We start from the raw sequence: 20,565 nt of genomic DNA, 5'->3' as shown, positions 1-20,565 counted from the left end.
GAGCTTTCTTAAGAAAAGAAATTTGCTCACTTCAAACATTGATATCGGAATTAGAAAGATGTTTTTGAAGACTTTTGTGTGGAGTGTGGCATTGTATGGAAGTGAAACATGGACGATAACTAGCTCAGAAAGAAAGAGAATAGAAGCTTTTGAAATGTTGTGTTACAGAAGAATGCTGAAGGTGAGATGGATAGATCGAATCACGAATGAAGAGATAGTGAATCGAATTGGTGAGAGGAGATCGATTTGGCTAAATTTGACGAAAAGAAGAGATAGAATGATAGGACACATCTTAAGACACCCAGGACTTGTTCAGTTGGTTTTTGAAGGAAGTGTAGGTGGTAAGAACGGTAGGGGTAGACCAAGGTATATGACAAGCAGATTAGAGCAGATGTAGGATGCAATAGTTACGTAGAAATGAAAATGTTAGCACAGGATAGGGTGGCAAGGAGGGCTGCATCAAACAAGTCTATGGACTGATGACTCAAACAACAACAATGCTATTTGTTCGGGGCGTCGACCTATAGAGATCTTTTGCCCCTACTTGCACCATGTGATATGAACCTGCCCTAGGAGGAATGGAGGGAGTGTAGAGTGTTGAATGTGAGGAAAGTAATATTAAGGACGAAACAAACACCCCGTCCCCAGGCCAGGGATATTAATCATTTACAATTATAAACCCCTGACCCAGCCAGGAATTGAATCTGGGGCCGCTGGGTGACAGGCGGACGCGTTGCCCCCTACACCGCGGGGCCGGACAAGATAGCACATTAAGAACAAGAAGAATACTAGGTAATAGGATGGTGAAGTTTTTATGAGGGTCAGCGAGGCAAATTAAAGACATTCAACCCCTCACTGATGTAGGAGGTTTAAGTGGCTGCAGCTGCTGCCACCCATGACAAAGGATCTGTCATTTTAAAATGCAGCTATCAAGAAGTATTGTAACATACAACCTATCCAGCAGATCTATTCAAAATTTGAGGAATCTTCTTTTAAACATGCAAGTTATAATTCTGTAGGTCAAATAAAAGCAGCTTTCACATTACCTTAGAAATTCAACGTAGTGTGATGTGATAGAGGCACAGTATTAATCACATAACTAATACCTGCAATAAGCAGTTCATCATCTCTACAGCCTGGATTATAAGTAATTACATATTCTGTTCCCATATATGTAGCTAAAAAAATAACAAAATGTCGGCGAATCACACTAAAGGGACCATTATTCTATGAGATTAAAGTTACGTATTTTTACATATTTCGATGCATAATAAATATTTTGATAAATATTACGTATCTTAAATATTTAGAAGGATATAGCGCATTTGAAGGAAAACAATTATTTTTTTCACTAAGTTTACGTCAATTTAAGTTCTTTAAATAAACACTTGAAAATAGTTTTAAAAGCCTGTGTCTAACATCTTAAAATAATTCAATAATTTAAAGTGAGGTATTCTGTCAAAGAATTGCATTCCTTAGCTATGTTGACGGTGCAATTCTTGGGTGTCTCGAGCTGTGTCTATCTATCTTCCCTTGCACAAACTTTGTCACATTGTTCTGCTCTCAGATTTAGTGACTCTTCTTTAGTGATCCCTTCCTCAGTCTTCGGTTTAATGCCATGTGTCAAAAGCGCTTCTTTCTTTCCTTCTTTCTTTCTTTCTTCTCTGGTTATTGTCCATGCTTCACTTCCATAAAGGGCCACACTCCATACAAAAGTCTTCAGAAACATTTTTCCAATAAGCATATTTGTGTTTGATGAGATCAAATTTCTGCTATCTTAATAATGACCTCCCTTGCTTGAGCAAATCTGCAATTAAATATTTCTTTGTCGGACAATCTGAAATACATGCCAGTGACTTCATGTGAAGTTGAAAGGTCTTGTTCTGTAATAAGAACATCCTAACAAACAGAAGACATTCGTTGACTGCAGAACATTTGGAAAACTATTTAGTTATTAATTTTGCCTCTAAATGAAATTTAGAGGTTGAATAACATCTGCACTTTTAACTTTTTTTTTTTTTTTTTGGTTTTGTTTCCTTTTCTGAGTACAAGAATATATCAAATAAAGCTTAGATATTAAGTTAAATATTTATTTATTACATATTTAACTACATATTTTGTGAATTTTAGCTACATATTTCTCTTTTATATTACATATAATCTGGGCTCTAATCATCACCAACGGCATCATAATTTTTGTTTGCGCAATTTCTGCCATAGTGATATCATCCACACCACATGATATCATCCACACCACATGATATCATCCACACCACATGAACCACTACTGTAAGTTTCTGATAGTTCAGGATCACTAGATTCTGCTAAAACAACCCAGATACTGCCTTTGTGCAGACCGAGATGTTCCAGCTACTATCACACAAATTCGAGACTGATAGAGCATCTCAATGTCAGCCTGCAGAGAGATGCAACCTAAAAATGAAATATAACGGGGAATCCCCGGTGAAATATCCTACATCAACTTACTGGTATGTATCGATCAACAGCTCGAAATCTCTTCCTTTTTTTTTCCTACACAGTAAAATCTTAGCCATGGCACGGTTCACATCAATGGAACAAACTCTGAGGTAGTCTGAAATACAGCTCCCAGAGAGTACAGCACTTCTTGAGAAGAATGGAAGCAACGTTTCAAAGCCTACCTTTCACTGTGGGGTTCTCATTCATTAATAGGGACCTGAAAAAAATCGCATCTGCGATAAATGCGAATTTTTGAATCTTGTACTGAATCCAAACCTACGGTAATTCTAATGAGGAATAAAATAATTTTTATGCATAAATAGAAGTGCGACAAAATGCGAATTGTGACCCAAAATGCGAAATTAGTATGAATATGCGATTTTGGTGTGAATTCTGCAAAAATGTGCTATTTTACTGGCAAAAACAACATATTTAGTCAAAATCATCAGAAATACTCAAAATGAAATATAACGGGGAATCCCCAGTGAAATATCCTACATCAACTTACTGGTATGTTTTGGTATGTTACTGGTAAACTTTTGACCGTTCCGATCGATGAAGAAAAGTAGCTGATCGATTGTTGCCTGCTGACTTTAATCAATATTTACAATGGGAATAGCAAGGGGAATAAAATCCACATCGATTATTATCAAAATATAAATCGAGTGTCAAGGAAATAACAAAATAGATGCAGCGTTGTTTTCCTGTTGTTCAAAATTGAAACTAGTGAAGAGAAGAAAGTCGAGGCGATCATTTTGGCTATGGGGCGCATGACAAAAACTGCGCACGAAAGGGCTCAGCAATACGCAAAGATGGTTTATATGCCACAGATAAAGCGACAGTGTTTTGCAAGTATTGCAATTGCCGAGTTGGGTGGGAAAAATAGATAGCATTGTCAAACATGTTAAGCGAAGCAATAACGAAAGTTCAACCCCTGCTGCTAGTATATCTCAAAGAAAGCAATCTTCTGTGTTTACACAGTTAGATACTTGTGAACAATGAAAAATTTCCAGAGATAACTTCTCGAAATGCACAGCTGACGTATTTACCAAAGCAAATATACCTCTGGAAAAGCTAGAAATCAAAGAGCTAAGAGCCTGGATTACTGAGTTTTCAAATAAAGAGCTGCCATGTGTGAGAACTCTACGTGAAGTATATATACCGGGTAAGTTTTGATTTCATTGATCGGATACGATTTAAGTATTATGACATAGAAACCATGAGCAAAATTGAAGGATACCGAATTTGAGTGCGTGTTGTCTCATTACAACACAGTGGTTACAGACAGACGGTGCAATTTGAAAAAAAGCAATATCGAAGTACTGACAATGCTTTCGTTTAAACAATGAATTTGTATTGTGTGTGAACCAACGACAATAATTACACTTCATAAACTTGGAATCGTTAAAATTAATAATACCATGCGATTATTTTAACTTTGTAAATTGATGCTAATTTTGGAAAAAATAGGTACTAATTTTGAAACAAATAGATGCTAATTTTTCAGGTTCCCATTCATTAATAACATACCTAAAGACCTCTGGAAAGATAAAAACACTTTCCCCACACGTTTATTGTAATTACTGTATACAGAAATAAACAAGGAAAATTCTATGCAAAAAGAACAGTCTATGAAATCCCTTCACAAAAAGATTCTTACATTTGAAGAGCTCTAATAATAATAATAATAATAATAATAATAATAATAATAATAATAATAATAATTTATTTGTTAATTATTATTTATTATTATTATTGGCAAATGAAAATGTATTTATGCGTACTATAGTAGCTTTTTCCTCTACACGATTACAAAATTGCAATATCTTTATAACTAACTGGGGTACTGGTTTCAGTGACGTGCCACGTAGGTACATACGGTGCACAGAGGCTTGCACTGAAAAGTTAAATGATTATAGAATATTATTTTCCTTCATAAATATTAGACAAATTTATTTAATTTACCTTCCACACGTTCTCCATGCTATCAACATGTTTCACTAGATTCACCATAATGCTAGTGCTAAATTCCAGCACTTGGCTGGCTGGAAGAGATCGATTACATTGTCTCATAGTAGACAAAAGCATCTCCAGACATTTGGTCGATGAAACTTCCTCAGACAACTCACGGGACAATCTAGTAACAGTATCTGGAAAGGAGAGAGAATCTTAATGTTATCTAGACAATTCCATTTGAAAGGTTTTTGTAAATAGATGGTTATTAACACTATGCATCTAATTCATCTGAGCTATAAAATTAATATCTTCTACAACTGCAGAGTTGTATAATGAAAAGGACTAAATTGCAATGAGTTTTTCAGCATTCTTGCATTATTACACATATGCGGTATGATGTGTAGATAACTCGAAGGTGGTGTACTCTGGGCAATGGATTGCCCCAATGTATGGTTAAAAGTTTGCACAAATGGCAGCCAAACTAGAGCAATGATTCATCATGTCCACTCCATAAGCTTCTAACATTTGCCACCAAGAGTCAAAGATTACACCATCAGAAATGACACTGCACGTCAAATAATAAGGAAGGTTCCCTAAGACCAGTGACTGACCAAAGATGAGCTGAACTAAATCAACAACATTCTACAGCATAGTTATATCCTTTCTACCACCTTCAACAAGCAAAAACAGCTAAATGGCTTTGTTACTGGCTTCTCACCTAATCCCAGAAAATGCATGCAAGAATTTTTGAAATGAAAAGTCATGTTCCTTTGGTTCAGATTCCAAGTAAAGTTGGAAGTCCTGTGACAATAACCACAATATCAACGGTCATGTAAAACTACAAGCTTACTTGTTTTACTAAAAAAATAGGAAATAGTGGCATTACTGTATATGACATGACTGTATATGACATTAAACTGTAGTTTGGAAGAAGTTGAAAGATCAATAGATTTCTTTGGCCTATCTGCAGCTACGAGAGACTTGTTTATTTTATTTTTTTGCTAGTGGCTTTACGTCGCGCCAACACAGATAGGTCTTATGGCGACAATGGAATAGGAAAGGCTTACGAGTTGGAAGGAAGCGGCCGTGGCCTTAATTAAGGTACAGCCCCAGCATTTGCCTGGTGTGAAAATGAAAAACCACAGAAAACCATCTTCAGGGCTGCAGACAGTGGGATTCGAACCCACTGTCTCCCGGATGCAAGCTCACAGCCGCGTGCCTCTGACTGCACGGCCAACTCGCCCGGTAGCGAGACACTGTAGTTGGAAGATCTATTGCTCAAACTAAAAAGGCATGAGTCTGGCAAGAAACTGACTACACTTACGGAAAATAAGATCTCAAATTTTTACTTCAAGGCCAACAATGGAGAGAACACAAGCAGGTCTTATGCTACAAAGAAAGGGGTACCACAAGTGTATGTTTTACGTTCAATGCTTCTCAACTCCGTGACCAGTAACATGCTCAATATACTTTGAAAGAAATTTTGCTATGCCAATGATCCAACAATAGCCAAACTTGAGGAAGGGGAAAGAACTTATGAATAATAATGTTATTGGATTTTATGTCCCACTAATTACTTTTATGTTTTTCAGAGACACTGAGGTGCCAGAATTTAGTCCTGCACCGAGTCCATTTACGTGTCAGTAAATCTACCGACATGAGGTTGACGTATTCGACCACCTTCAAATACCACTGGACTGAGCCAGGATCAAACCTGCCAAGTTGGGGTCAGAAGGAGAGCGCCTCCATCGCCAAAGCCACTCAGCCCAGCGAGATGAGCAGAGATTTGCAAACTACAAGAATGCTCCCAAAATGCTTCTAAAATAGAAGTTCATGTATTCTACCTCAACAACAGAATAGAACATCAGCATCTCAGAGTGAAATGTTGCCAGAAAAGAGTCTGAATTAACTTTAACCCTAAATAACTTGATGTTACACTGGACCAGTCCTAGCAATCCAAAAACCATCTGGAAAACTCCAGCCAAAAATGAAACACCCATAGTAACATAATAAGGAACCTAACCAGCACTTGAAGGGAAGCTGAAGCATCTACCATTTAGACTGTTGGTTTCACAATGGTGTACCCTTACGTGGAATACTGTGCCCCTAAATGCAACAGTGAACCTTCCCATAATCGACTCAACTCCTGGAACCCAATCTGGCTCAATCCTAGACCTGATCATTTCAATACAAGGGAGGAAAGGTGCCAGAAACAAAAGACTATACCCATTAAGCATCATAACATTCAAGATCAAACAACAATATTATACCTGGATCTAACTTGACAAGAAAGGACTGGGAAAGGCTGAACAGAATAAGGATTGGACATGCCAAATGTAATGATTAGGGCCCGGATATTTTAAAAATGCATATGCAAACACGTATTTTGAATGTCAGTGCATATTTTGAACATTAGTGCATATACAGGTACATCTTTCTTTTATGTATTATCGATTATTTAAGATTTCTGAATTAAATTAAAAATCTAATGAACTCTATATGTTGTACATCCCTTGGCAACATGAGAAGCCTTCCCCTGATCAAGGAAAGGGCTTTCAGTGTTGCAATACAAGCAGGTAGATGGATAATGACCCATTTCACAACAGCTATTTCCTTCTTTCTGACATTCCTTTCTGCTTACAGTAGCCTCCCAAGGGTTGCTTAAACAAGTGCGTTCATCTGTTAAATTGCTGATCGTCTATTGCAGTGTTTTACCAGATTCAACTGTAAAAATGCCTAAAGATAAGAGCTCTAGATCTTTTAATTAAACAGTGGATATCAGGCAATAGTGACTATACGAGTGACGATGTAGTATACTGTTAAGTGAGCAACAAGAGTGTAATATGTGATTTAAAAAATTTCAATTTGAACAGCATTCGAAAACAACTTCAAATGAGCAGAGTAAAAACACGCAAAAGCTACTTTTAACCAATGTGAAAACACGGTGTGAAGTTAGAACATTTTCCGCTTATATTTGTAAAGCTTTTGTATGAAGCAACATTTCACTGCATAAATTGAATAATCCACATCTACGCTCATTTTTTGAAAAGTATTGAGCTAATCAAAGGATACCAGATGAATCTACACTTAGGAAGAACTATTCACTTTCACTACAGGCTTCTGTCATTGATTCGATACGATGTGACAAAGGAGGGAACTGTGTCTGGATACCAGTAGATGAAACAACCGATTCGTGTGGTCGATAAATTGCGAACTTCATAGTGGGTAAATTATGTCTGGAAGAACTCGGGCAAACCTCATTCACATTCGTGCAAAGTGCTAGAGAAAAACCAACCATGCTACAGTTGCAAGATTCGTTAACGTTTCCCTGCGACTTCTGTGGCCTAGTGAATCGGTGAGTGATTGTTACAAAGTGCGCCTTTTAGTCACAGATGCAGCTTTGTGTATGTTGAAAGGTGGTCAGTCTCTTCAAGTATTTTTTCCCAATTTCATCAATGTCACATGTTTATTCCATGCATTGCAGAAGAGATATGTACCCTCTTTCCATCTGTCAACAAAGTAATTTCAAGTGGGGAAAAAACTATTCCTAAAAGCACCGGATCATGTAAAGTTGTACAAAACTCATTTGCCTCAGGTTTCTCTTCCGCCGGAACCTGTTCTCACAAGGTGGGGAACTTGGTTATCTGCAGTATCGTTCTACCGGGGGAACTTTAATAAAGTAAAAGATGTAGTTAAAAGTATTGATGATAGTCATATTGCATGTGTTCATGTGGCAAAGTGCGCATTTGAATCTGAAACTGTATATAAAAATATCAGTTTCATCCATGTGCATTATTTGTCACTTTCAAAGGCAATTAAGGGCCTAGAAACTGGTGGTGCACCCCTACATGAATCCCTTCAGTTACCTCAAAACACCGTTAGTTCTTTTAATGGTGTCCCTGGTGAAACTGGAAAAAAAGTTAAAAGGAAACTCAGTGCGGTGTTGGACTCAAACCCAGGACTGAAGAAGATTCAATCCATAAGCAACTACATAAGTGGAATCAGGCAGTCTTAGCCAGAAGAATGTTCCGAGCAGTCAGTGCCAGTGTACAAGTATTGCCTAGTTATATCCGCCGATGCAGAACGATCATTTTCAGCGTATAAATTAATTCTGTCCGACAACAGAAAGTCATTAACCCCTGAAAACATTGAAAATAACCTACTGCCATGCATCATTTTGCTAGGAATGAAACATGTTTGTCAGTTTAACACCGAGTTAAAATTAAATAATACATTTGAATCGGTCGGAGCTAAAGGGTAATAAGTCACAATATGTCTTATTTTTCTAAGCGAAACATATAACCAATGTGATGCGCTTTGAACGGTGAAAGAAGGAATCAAGTCAGACTTCTCCCTCTTGCCTGAATCATATACCATGAATTGTTATACGGTGGAAGGAAGAACTAACTCTAAGTTGATTCCTTATAGCGCCGTATCTTGAATCTAATGTTGGCACTACCGACATGCACGACCTTAATTTCTTTCTTTGCAACTCCTCGGTAATTTCACGCTATAATATTGTCATTGTTTACATTGATAAAATGTGGAAGATAGGTTTGTCATGTCGCCAAAACGGAAAAGGAATGACACTCCCCATAAAAACAATATAATCAAACGTGCTATAGTGAAAGGTTTAAAATACACAAATCATAATGAAAATGTTGTGAATGAAAAGACAATAGGAGACTACTGCACGTAAGTAGTTTGGTTAGTTTCTCACGCCATGGTTTGTCACTAAGGCACATTTCTGGTAACGAATACAGTGCACTATTTCAGCATGGTTAGTATTTTTACGAATCTTGTTTCCAGATGTCAGAGGAAATGTTTCCAACCTATAGGTGATGATATGAAGAATAGTATTTTCACGACCTTTCACAATATGCCAGACAAAAGCATGCAAGATGTATACTTACAGGGTCTCATCAAAGCGGTCCAAGTTAGATAGCGCAGACCTAGGGTAAAAGATGGCCTACAAGAAAAGAGACGCATTGCAAGTTTTCAATATTTTGTTATGGATGGGACGTTTAGGACAATGGTCTGTCATCAAGCTTTCTGTAGCTTACACGCTATAGGGAAAAAATGAGTGTTTAATTTGACACGAAGTCTGCTTAGGAGTGAACAACCGATAGACAAGAGAGGCAGAACACCAGCTGTGAACAAGATTCCTGCAAATGTGACTCAGAGTATTGATGAGCACATCCGATCATTCCCAGTGAAATCTTCACATTATGCTGGGAAAGAAACACAATACTTAGATGCCAGATTGGATGTTAAACAAATACATGAAATGTACTGCACTACACACCCAGAAACTAAAGTCAAATATGATTTTTACAGGCAGTACTTCCATGATAATTTTAATTATCATTTTGGAAGACTGCAAATAGACACATGTTCTTTATGTGAAGAGCTTAATGCTCAAATAAAGAGTCCTTACTTAAATGACAATGTTAAATTAGCAGCCAAAGCAGAGTTGGAAGTACATCTTCACCGGAGTTGGAAATTTTACAGTTCCCTACACAGCATGCAGACCTTATGTAATGTGAACGATGGGACATGTGCTTTGGCTTTCGATTTCATGCAGAATCTTCCACTCCCTAACATTCCTGTGCAAGATATATTCTATTTGCGGCAACTCTGGGTGAATATTTTCAATGTGTATGATATTAAGACGGACAAATCTGTAATTTACCTGTACCATGAAGGATAAGGGAAAAGGGTGCAAACTAAGTTTGTTCATTCCTGTCGCATTAATTTGAAAATTATGTGCCCAAACATATTAAACATATCAACTTATTCTCTGATGGCTGTCCAGGTCAGAACAAGAACCACACAATGATCAGAATGTGCATGGCCTTGACAGCCAATGGGAGATTCCAATCCATTGTCCATAGATTTCCTGAGCGCGAGCATTTGTTTTTGCCGTGCAACAGGAATTTTGGAGTATTAAAAAAGAAGATTAAAAAAAGTGATCGTATTTACACTCCAATGGAATACGTAGAGATATTAGCAAATAGCAAGAAAAACATTGAAGTTCATGTGGTAAAAACAGAAATACTTAACTTCGATAATTGGTGGCCACTCTTCTTTAAGAAAACCTTTACCGTCTGTGCAAAGTAAAAATCTGCAGGGAAACCAGAAACAGCAATTCACACCAGCAAGCTTTAAACAGTTTACGTATAAAACTGCAAAAGTAGGGGTAGTTGAAGCAGCAATCTACATCAACTCTCCCATTAAACATACATTCTTCTTAGGGAAACCAAAACTTTTTTTAGGGATAACTATGCCAAACATCAAAGCCTATGATGATAAAATTCCCATTAATGCAAACAAACTTAACATAAAAAAGGTGGTGAAATATGTTAGCCATGATGCTAGATTATTCTATGATGAACTATTGGAATGGCCAAGACTGGTGTACTCGACAGAATTGCATAAATAGTTGTTGAGTATGGCATCAAAGTAGCGACTGTGCATTATACAGTGTTTGTATTGTCATAAACATCATTCAAGACTAAATCTACATTACATAATGTTTTCGAATATCCATTTCAATGGTCATTTAAATGATACAGAGCTAAAAGGCATTAAGTCCGAAAATTGTTAATATTTATTTCTCAACTGTATATAGCAATTTACTGTCAACGTTTGTCTCAGTGAAGTGTCTTTTCATTACCTATAACATAGAAATCTTCTTAAATAGGTGTATTTAATATAAATGTACATTTAAAATAAATACTTTGATACAAATATATAAAACAGTTTAAACAGTGGAATGTTTTTTGCTTCTCCTGAAAAGTTTAGTGCACATTATCAACATTTTTAGTGCATATGTGCATGCATATTTTTGGAGTTTTTAGTGCATATGAATCCGGGCCCTAATAATAACACCTACTAATCGAGCTCAATATTCCCACTATTTACCCATGGGTTTACAGAATTGTTTCCAAGTTATACTAGCCCATTACACTTTCATCAACTTTTGGCCCAGCGAGGAAGGCAATGGCAAACGATCACACTCCTCATCTTGCCCAGTAAGCCTTATTTTGGTGCCGCCATCAGTTTTTGCAATTTCCCGATATTCGCATAATTTTTGGGTATTTGAAGATCCAGCCAGCCTCTAGGCTGATGACCTAACAGACAACACGAAAAGGAACATACAGTACAACAGGACAAACACAATGGCAAATGTGAAAAGAGTGAACAGAAAGAGACAAGGACCAAAATGAAAACAAAAGGACAAGGACAATCCCCACATCTTCACACACCACAGTCCGAGTAGTTGGGTTCTGTCCTCATCAATCCCAATCTTGATTTTCCTACTTCCATTTCTCCTCAGCTTCCAACAAGGTCGTTTTTGCTTCCCAGCTTTATCAGTAGGGAAGGTATCAACACTTGCTGAAAGGCCATCTTGACAGATCTTCACACTTTCATGGTATAGCAGGGATTGGTCACTGAAATTGGTTATGGACTATATGCTCTTCGAATGTGCAATGAAAAGGAACATCACAAATGTGAAGGTAATACCATCAGTGGCCTTAGAAAGTGACCACCAGTTGTTGGTAATGAGTCTCCGAATACTGAAAGAAAGAAAAAATACAAAAGACCAGGAAAGGAAAATAAAAGTATTGAAATTGAAAGAGAAAGAAACCAAAGAAGAGTATCAAGAACTAATAAGGAAGAAATTACCAACAGATAAACCAAAGACAGGAGAAGAGGAATGGGAAAGTTTTAAAAGTACTTTGGTAAAAGCTGCTGAAACATGTGGAAGGACCTATGGAAGGAAGAAATGGAACAAGACACCATGGTGGAATGATACAGTGAAAGAAGCAGTAGGGAAGAGAAACAAGACCTTTCGGGCGTGGTTCCAACAAAGAGTACCAGAAGAGAAGACTATACAAACGAATGGAAGCTAAACAAGTGATTACAGAGGAGAGGAGGAAGTGGATGGAGAAGTGGACACAGATGATGGAAGATAGCAAAGGCAATCGGAAAATATTGTATGGAATGGTGAGAAATAGAAGAAAGAGTAGCCAGAGTGAAGTGGACAGAATAGAGGTAACCTAGTGGAGAAAAAGGAGGATATTAAACTAGAAGAAATACTTTGAAGACCTCCTGAATGTGGTTGGATTAAGTGAAGAAGATTATATTGAGGAAACTGATGATAGGTGTGATGGACAAAATGGAGGAGTTAACTTGGGCAGAAGTGGAGGAAGCTGCGAAGAGGATGAAACCGAGAAAAGCACCAGGAGTGGATGAGTTAAGTGTGGAGATAATAAGAGCCGCAGGGGAAATGGGTACACAGTGGCTATACAGGATAATGGGGGTAGTGTGAAATGAGGAAAAAGTACCAGAAGATTGGAAGAAGGGTGTAATAGTACCCATCCTTAAGAAAGGAGACAGAAGAAAATGTCAGAACTACCGTGGTATAACCCTGATGTGTCACTGTGCCAAGATACATGAAAAAGTCCTGGATAATATACAAAACATGTACCACTTTTAAGCATTAAAAATTGCCTTAAGCAATCATTGTATCGACTAGGTGGAAAATAAATAAATACTTAATTGTGAAGTCCTAGAAAAGTGAATAAGGAAGTCAGTGGAAAAAAGAATGAAGAGGAGAACAGTATGGCTTTTGACAAGGAAGGTCAACTATTGACCTCATATTCTCAGTGAGGCAGCTACAAAGGCACTGAGTATGGGAAAGATTTAGTGATGGCCTTCATGAACATAGAGAAGGCATATGACAGTGTCCGTAGAAACAAAATCTGGGAAGTTATGAGAGTAAAAGCAGTAAATGAACAGATAGTGACAACGGTGAAAAATATGTAAGCTGTGTTAAAGTCAGAACCAAAAGAACTGGATGGTTTAATTTAACAAATGGTGTAAAGTAAGGAAGTGCCCTCTCACCTCTATTATTTATAGTGGTGATGGATGATATAATATAGAAGGTAGCACAGATCATTGGAGAGAGAAGAATGAAAGCAGTGCTGTTCGCAGATCTATTAATATGGGGAAACCATGAGAGTGAAGTGCAGGAACAGCTCAATGTATGGGAGGAAGCTGTATCATGTTATGGAATGAAGTTCTCAGCAGAAAAGAGTAAAGTGCTGGTAATGGCACGAAACAAGAACCGAGTATATAATGGCATGACATTAGAAGAGGAGCAGTTGAAAAGAGTTGACAGCTTTAAATACCTGGGAAGTGTAATTGAAGAAAATAGAGGACACAGGATCAAAATCAATGAAAGAGGAAGGTGTGCAAATGGATTCTTTAAGAGTGTGTGATGATTGATATGGAACAAAGATGTACCACACAGGTGTAAAGGTGTTATCTACAAGACTTATTTTGTGCCAATTCTGACATATGGATCAGAAGTGTGGGTGATGAAGGAGAGGGTTAAAAGTAGAATACAAGCAATGGAAATGAAGTTTTGAAGGTGTCGAGTAGGTTTAACAAGAATGGACAGAGTAAGAAATGAGAGAGTCGGGAGATGGTAAATGAAGTATCCCTACAGGAAAGATAGAAAAATCAAGACTGCAATGATATGGACATGTTAAGAGAATGGAAGAAGAAAGGATACCGAGAAATATGTTAGAAATGGAGATGACGAGAAGGAGACCTAGAGAAAGACCAAGAGACAGATGGCTGAAAGGTGTAAAGAAGAGCATTGAGGCAAGAGAAGAAAACTGGACTAGAGTGAGAGAAGAGAAGTGGTGGATGGACAGAAAACGATGGAGAGGCTTATGTTCCAAGCAAACCCAGCCTGTGGTTGGAAACTGCTCCAGATGATTATGATGATGATGCTGATGATGATGATTGGTTAATTTTGCTGGCTTGAGGGATAGGTGTGTCATATTCATCATCATATCATCCTCATCACGACGCGTAGGTCGCCTACGGGTGTCAAATCAAAAGACCTGCACCTAGTGAGCCGAACATGTCCTCGAACACTCCCGGCACTTCATTTGTTGTGTTACTTCTTGTGTTCCTACCTTTATTACTCTTTCTCTAAATGACTTAATTATGCTTCTCAATGCTGAATTAAAGGTAAAGTACCACACAACAGTAGAAATTTAATAAGGTAATATTATGATCCCTCAAGGATTTAAATCAGGCAAGAAATCCAAACAAGCATACCTTTAGGGATTGTTTGGCTGTTGAATCACTAGTAGAGTTTGTCTATAAAGGTAGAAACAACCTATAGATCTACAGACTTCCAAATTCTGCACTCCTGATTCAACAAGGAAATAACTGAACATCAATTAATCCTGGGTCATTTCAAGCCAGTAGAGAAAACTGTGATGGAATTACTGTTCAAACAATTAGAATACTTCCATACATTTTCAATTAATGTACACATGCTGACATAGAAGGTGAAGTAGATACTTATTCTCATAGGGAACCTGAAATATTTGTCCTAATGAGTAAATTCATAATTCCAATATAAATTTTCCAGCTAACGCATTCTTGGTTGCCAGTATTTTGCCCCAGTGTGAAACGAGAAGGCGAATAAGCTGAAAAATCTTATTCCAACTGTACAGTGACGAGCATGGTCACATGCAACCATGATGTTGTGGTTCCTAGTTCAATACGCACGGGCCATGAAACATTACTCACATAGGAGTTGCCATCATAATTGGAGTATCATCAAGTGTGGGAGGCAATTAGAAAGCACAGTTTCCCTTAAATGTGAGCAAGGTGGAATGTAGTAGGCCGACTAATAGGTGTGTTACGCGTGCCTGTTTCTCAGTGCCATAGCCCAGTAGGTACGGATTCAGGTTCACAGTGGGAAGGTGACTGGTTCGAATTTGCTTAGGATGGTTTTTCTTTTTACCAATCTGCTGGCAGCAACAGTGGACAAACCAATCAGAGTGTAGGATGTCCTCATCACACTTATTATTACAGGTAGATAATTTTACCAGCAACAATGGCACATTGAGGACCTTGCATCTGTGAACAGGCACTTGCTCTTGTTGAACAAGGAAATCTAACCGCACCAAAGGCTGGAACACTTTATGGCATCCCACAAAGTAAGGCAACATATTGGATAAGACTTTATCGAAAAGTGAGAGATTTAAGTCGGCGATCACTTGATCACTGAGGTCCATTCAACCCCGTTCATGAATGACAGACATTCAGCTACACCAGGCTAAAGGTTTTCCCAGCAGGTCAAAGACAGCCTTGCGACAACTGAATTTAGAATTCTGGCAAGCAGCTGAAATAAAATCTCACTGATGAGCGGAGAGCGTACTGCCTTGTGTTTGTCGAGGACAACAAGCTACACGATTGGTCGAATGTCATATTCTCCAACAAGAGCATGTTTTCCTCGGCGAATGATGGGCCAGTATGAAAGTTTCTCCCTATTAGCACCTGACAGAATCCGCATACGTGACCAAGCATTAGCGCTCTGGCTATGTATCTGTTTTATGATGGGCTTGGATGAGCTCTCGTAGGATAGGCAAGTTTCACCGAATCGGGCAATGTCTCACTACCAGGTAATATGTGCACATTTTAGAGAATATTACGGCCCCTTCCATGCAGGTGCTTCATCCTGCCAGTGTTATACACTTTCAGAAGGATCTGTCCGATTAACATTTTTTGTTTGTTTATTTGCTATTTGCTTTACATCACACCAACATAGATAGGTCTTATGACAATGATGGGACAGGAAAGGCCCAGGAATGGGAAGAAAGCGGCCGTGGTCTTCATTAAAGTACAGCCCCAGCATCTGCCTGGTGTGAAAAGGGAAAACCACGGAAAATCATCTTCAGGGCTGCCGACAGTGGGGTTCGAACCCACTATCTCCTGGATACAAGCTCACAGCTGCACGACCAACTCGCCTGGTGTCCGATTCGCATGGCCCAATTAGTTCAAGAATGATTCACAAGGCAAGGTCAGGTGGAGCTTATCGACTGGCCTTCTCGTAGTGCAGACAGGAATCCCATCAAGAACGTGTGGGCCAAAACGCAGTAATAACAGAGACCTAGCCTGATTCTGCACCAAATACAAACAGTGCTCTCAGAGATGTTGCTAGTGCGGCCTGGAACAATGTGGCAGGTGACAATACGTAAGCTTCTGCCCTAATTGATTCGATGGTCATACAGTACACTTGGAAGGGGTTGTGCAGAATGGTATTGCATGGTCCTCTTACAGAGAAGACCATCCGAAGGTCATTTTCAGGGCCAAAAATAAGCTCACTCATGGTCAAGAATGGCATGATATAACAAACGAAGATTGACGCAAGTGTAATAGACTGATATAACTCAAAAACAATATTCTTTAACCCATGGGTAAATAATGCCAATATTGAGCTTGAATGATTATTATTATTATTATTATTATGACTTGTGAGGTATGGCTATGAAGCATATACATCCATTTATTAGCATTATTATTTACATAGTTAGGTATGGACGATCATATTATTTGTGAGGTTATGTCATGAAACATGTGCTGTATTTATATTAATATGAGTTTAGTTAATGTAAGAATTGGTAATTAATAGTATATAATTTATTAATACCTGTATATTTGATGTATAATCCACTACAATCACTGTAACAGTCTCGACTCACCTTCGCCGCATTCATCATGTTTGACATCCGCACTCAGCCACTGCTACGCTACTACTATCAGCTGTTTTCTCACCTGCAACTTGGATGACGTCATCGAGCCAGCGATTCTACACTCCTCAATCATATTCTCGGCGTTTCCAGTGCCATGTGTCAAACCTTCCCCTGTATTTCCCCTCTCCAACTCGCCCTATATAAACTGCACACAATACCTCCCACGGAGAGACATTCTTCGGCTGTGTGAGAGAGGGCAATATATTTATGCTACGCTCATGTATATTTTCAAACCTGTATGGGACTTAATTTCTACCATGAAGTACTGTATTCTGAACTCTGCTTTACTTTCTTTCAAGTGGTGTACTCGATTATGTATTCGATTACGTGGCAGCTGGATATCTAATTCCTTTATTCTAAAATAACTGTTTTTTTATATATTAAAATGACTATGAACTTTCTCAGTGTCGATACTTTTGAAATTTTCTGGTGCTTCAAATTACTCTGTATTCTTCTGCTGTTTAAATGCCCTGCCCCTGAACTTTGTTCACCTCTATCTTACTGGGCAAATATGCATCGGTCTTGCATTCAGTGTATTGGAACTATATTTGGAAATTGCATTTTACTTTCCAAGCCAGGTCTATTATTTCTGAATGCCCGGATTTGTAAATTTGTAATGCTCTCCTTTAATTAATTTCCCTACTTTATGGTCTTTCCTACCTTCCCTATCCTCTTACGTATTTTGTGCAGTTGGTTGGGAATCATTTGTTCTGTTCTTCGTGGTTTTTTGAAAATGCTGTTCTGATGTAATCATAAATTATGCCCTTTTTTGTAAAATATGTTCTACTCATTGACTTTCTTGATGCCATTCCATTTTCTACCATTTGTGTCTTACGTTTTCAATACATTCATAGTTGTTCATCTAACATTGGCTATTCTGATTTTCCTCCTAGTGTCCTAGTAAACTTCCTCCCTGTATGTGCATTGCTATTTCTCCTCTGGTACCATCCTCGGATTACCCAGCTTTTGTATTATATTGCTTCTACAATCCCTTATTTATCTTTTCTATATTGTAATAATATGAATAAATTATCATAATATCGCTACGCCCTAACTAATACCATCCCGCCACAACACACTGTAATATCCAGAATGTATGATGAGAACTATGTGAACCTTCCTTTCATTGTAACTATGCTATTGAACACTCTAGAATTTAAGAGATGATAGGTTGTGACATATCCTTCTAGAAGCCTGGCCAGGCAACATATATAAGAAGGCGGTCTTGATGGCGGAGTTCTTGTTTGGTTGGAGTTGTTTTCGTGAGCTTGTGATGTGATTTTGATAACATGTTACTGTAACAGTCAAATGTTTTTCAAGATGGCAGTCACATTCTTCTTATTCACCGTAGTCGTGTTTTGTTTATGATGGCAGTTGATTATGTTATGTTTGTATAGAGTGAAAATAAGTTTTAAATAAATAAGTGTACACAACTGACAGCATTTTGTGTGCATCTTTGTGGATACATCAAATTACATGATTCGTCATATAAGTTAGTGTAGGAATAAACACAAAGCAAAATATTTTACCCTACCAAGACTCAAACCCTTGACACACAAGTGGCAAGAACTAACAATTTAGCATGCATGGCTACCACTTTGGCTCACAGAGTCTGAAAGTTTGGAGGGACTTCACAAAACTATAACATGTCTGTTGGACAAAATATAGTGCATACAGACTAAGAAATAGAATGTAACTAGGCAAGGCCATGTTGTGTGTCCTATCCTCCCAACAGTACATGTTGCAGGCAACTACACATTCCAGGGGATACTCAGCTTCTGTCAGCAAACATACAAGATGTAAGTACAAAGCTATTAAAAGAATACATTTTGAAATAAATTGTTCTAATAATAATAATAATAATAATAATAATAATAATAATAATAATAATAATAATAATAATAATAATAATAATAATAATAATAACAGTATAGCCTCAGATACCATGTGCAGACATTTTAAATTGACACCATCTGGCTGCCTGCTCATCAATTTCAATGTTCCGTTTTACTCTAGGCCTCCTAGATGGCACAGTTAACCGAATCTCTTCTGGGCATCTATGGCTGAGTTTTAATTAATTTTGTCATCAGGTAAACACCAAATGTGCAACCAAAGATCTTTTACATGCCGACAACGTATGACATTGAGCAAAACTCGTTAGTTTACACAATTATCATTCCTGAATGTTTTGAGAGATAAGCCACTCTCTTCATCAGTGAACTTGACATCATAAACCAAAATTCGTCATATTGTAAGATCTATTAACCAGACTTATACTGAAAATGGAACTAGTTAAACACATAAAGAATTAAAACACACACTAAAAAAGTTTCCTTAATAATGCTTGTCTAAATAGCATTAGTAGTTTTTATATTTGTCCTTAATGTTGAGGAAGTACTTTAAAAATTCATATTAAAAACCACTGTTGATCTCTTGGATGAAATAAAAATGAAACAGTTAACATCTATGCTTGCTGTTAAAAATCCTGCTCAGAAGTTTTTTCTTTATATTTTTTCTTTACAATTTGCTTTACATCGCACCGACACCACAGACAGGTTTTATGGTGACGATGGGACAGGAAAGGGCTAGGAGTGGGAAGGAAGCAGCCGTGGCCTTAATTGAGGTACAGCCCCAGCATTTGCCTGGTGTGAAAATGGGAAACCACGGAAAACCATGTTCAGGGCTGCCGACTGTGGGGTTCGAACCAACTATCTCCCGAATACTGAATACAATTAAGTGACTACAGCTATCGAGCTCTGTCAGAAGTTCTTATCCACCTCTAAGTTATGGACTTTCTGCCTCATAGGACATACGTAAAAAATGAGTTGCCCTACGAAATGTAGCTTTACTGAATAAATTTGTCCTATTATGGTTCTTGTCCAAATGAAAACAAAGTGGATCAAACAAATCCCACTGTGCCCTTGATAGTACATATATCACACACTCGCACAGTATTCACAACTAAGAGATATTATTGTCGTTATTCCTTTTTTTTTTGCTAGGGGCTTTACGTCGCGCCGACACAGATAGGTCTTATGGCGACGATGGGATAGGAAAGGCCTAGGAGTTGGAAGGAAGCGGCCGTGGCCTTAATTAAGGTACAGCCCCAGCATTTGCCTGGTGTGAAAATGGGAAACCACGGAAAACCATGTTCAGGGCTGCCGACTGTGGGGTTCGAACCAACTATCTCCCGAATACTGAATACAATTAAGTGACTACAGCTATCGAGCTCTGTCAGAAGTTCTTATCCACCTCTAAGTTATGGACTTTCTGTCTCATAGGACATACGTAAAAAATGAGTTGCCCTACGAAATGTAGCTTTACTGAATAAATTTGTCCTATTATGGTTCTTGTCCAAATGAAAACAAAGTGGATCAAACAAATCCCACTGTGCCCTTGATAGTACATATATCACACACTCGCACAGTATTCACAACTAAGAGATGTTATTGTCGTTATTCCTTTTTTTTTTGCTAGGGGCTTTACGTCGCGCCGACACAGA

At 38.0% G+C, this 20,565-nt stretch overlaps 1 protein-coding gene across 1 annotated transcript in view; it reads right to left on the bottom strand.

Annotated features, from left to right (window-relative positions):
* Positions 1-20,565, bottom strand: part of LOC136871867 (abnormal spindle-like microcephaly-associated protein homolog) — a 270,465-nt gene that overhangs the window by 63,199 nt on the left and 186,701 nt on the right. Inside the window, exon 12 of the mRNA XM_067145512.2 lies at positions 4,444-4,628. Coding sequence (XP_067001613.2) covers positions 4,444-4,628 — 185 coding nt within the window. The remainder of the gene's footprint in view (positions 1-4,443; positions 4,629-20,565) is intronic.

This window comes from Anabrus simplex, chromosome 4 (assembly GCF_040414725.1).
Source record: "Anabrus simplex isolate iqAnaSimp1 chromosome 4, ASM4041472v1, whole genome shotgun sequence".
NCBI lineage: Eukaryota > Metazoa > Arthropoda > Insecta > Orthoptera > Tettigoniidae > Anabrus > Anabrus simplex.
Note: the sequence above shows the minus strand (reverse complement) of the source record. Positions and strands in the feature narration are given on the sequence as shown.